Below are 1134 nucleotides of genomic sequence, written 5' to 3' on the forward strand. Positions count from 1 at the left end.
ACTCAGGTGCAGTTGAAAAAAGTGAATTGTGGCTGGGTTCGGTGGATCAACCTGTCATCCCAGCACTTTGGGAGGCCGAGGCGAGTGGATTGCCTGAGCCTGCGGGTTCGAGACCAGCCCGGGCAACTTGGTAAGACCTTGTCTCTACAAAAAAAAAAGAAAAAGAAAAAAGCGAATTGTTATGAGTTACCAAAGATGCTCTGTTCAGCTTTACTATTCCTAAGCCATTTCAGGAACTAAGGACAAAAATTTTTTTTTTTAAGGAGTGCGGAGGGGCTGCTCCCCCTTTATTAAAGAATAGCAGTTTCTCTCAAGGGAGCACAGTGCCCTCCCCATCGGGACAGCTGTCTGACCCCTGTCCATCATCCTTTCAAGTACCCTCATTAGAAGAAGAGCCCCCGCATTCGCCTGCCGATGCCTTGTCGATCGTAGAGGACATTGAACTTGTTCATGAACTGGTTCATGGTGTTGCATGTTTTGGTGAGGGTGCCGAGGTAGGCCATAAGCCCCATGTCATTGCATTGATCGTAAAAATCCGTCTTGAACTTGTCTGTGCTGAGCACTGGGAGGCAGTGGCACAGAGCATAGGCCTCCCGCAGGATCTTGTGGTTAAAGGGGACTTCTCCTGCTTCAGAGGCCTTGACATACTCCAAGATGAGCTTGACATGACTGTGCAGCATCTTGATGGCACTGTGCTGCACTATCAGGTGTTCGGCCACGGTGGAGTTCTCCCCACTGCCTGTTGCGGTCATTCGGGCCACGTGGTCTACCCCAATGCGTTCAGCTTCCTCTGTGGCCAGAGTGTAGGCCAGCTCAGCAAACAGCATTACTACAAAAGATGTCCCTTTTGCCCCATCACTCAGGGAGGTCCAGGGGTTTGGGGAGGTCTGTGACAGGAACCAGGAACAGAGTCCAAATATATATTTCTTCTTGTGTCACAATGTTATGCTTCAAATAACAGCTCACTTCTTTTAGAAAGAAAAAATACTCTAGCCAGTTGAGACATCTTCGGTATTTTATTTTAGTTTTCTGAATTTTTACTTTTTCTTGGAAGGGTCACCTTAAAACGAATGTTATGATGCTCGGATAGAAAAGACTTTTTAAAAAATTGCTGTGAGAACATGTATTTTTCCA

At 46.8% G+C, this 1134-nt stretch overlaps 1 protein-coding gene across 1 annotated transcript; it reads right to left on the reverse strand.

Moving 5' to 3' along the window:
• Window positions 1–265: 265 nt before the first annotated feature.
• LOC103254775 (COP9 signalosome complex subunit 6-like) lies at window positions 266–827 on the reverse strand. Its single transcript, XM_008052769.2, has one exon. It carries the CDS (start codon window positions 825–827, stop codon window positions 384–386), a length of 444 nt encoding a protein of 147 aa, XP_008050960.1. The 3' UTR covers window positions 266–383.
• Between the last annotated feature and the right edge of the window lie 307 nt (window positions 828–1134).

Source organism: Carlito syrichta, unplaced genomic scaffold, assembly GCF_000164805.1.
Source record: "Carlito syrichta isolate Samal-C Ts95f unplaced genomic scaffold, Tarsius_syrichta-2.0.1 Scaffold287498, whole genome shotgun sequence".
Lineage (NCBI taxonomy): Eukaryota > Metazoa > Chordata > Mammalia > Primates > Tarsiidae > Carlito > Carlito syrichta.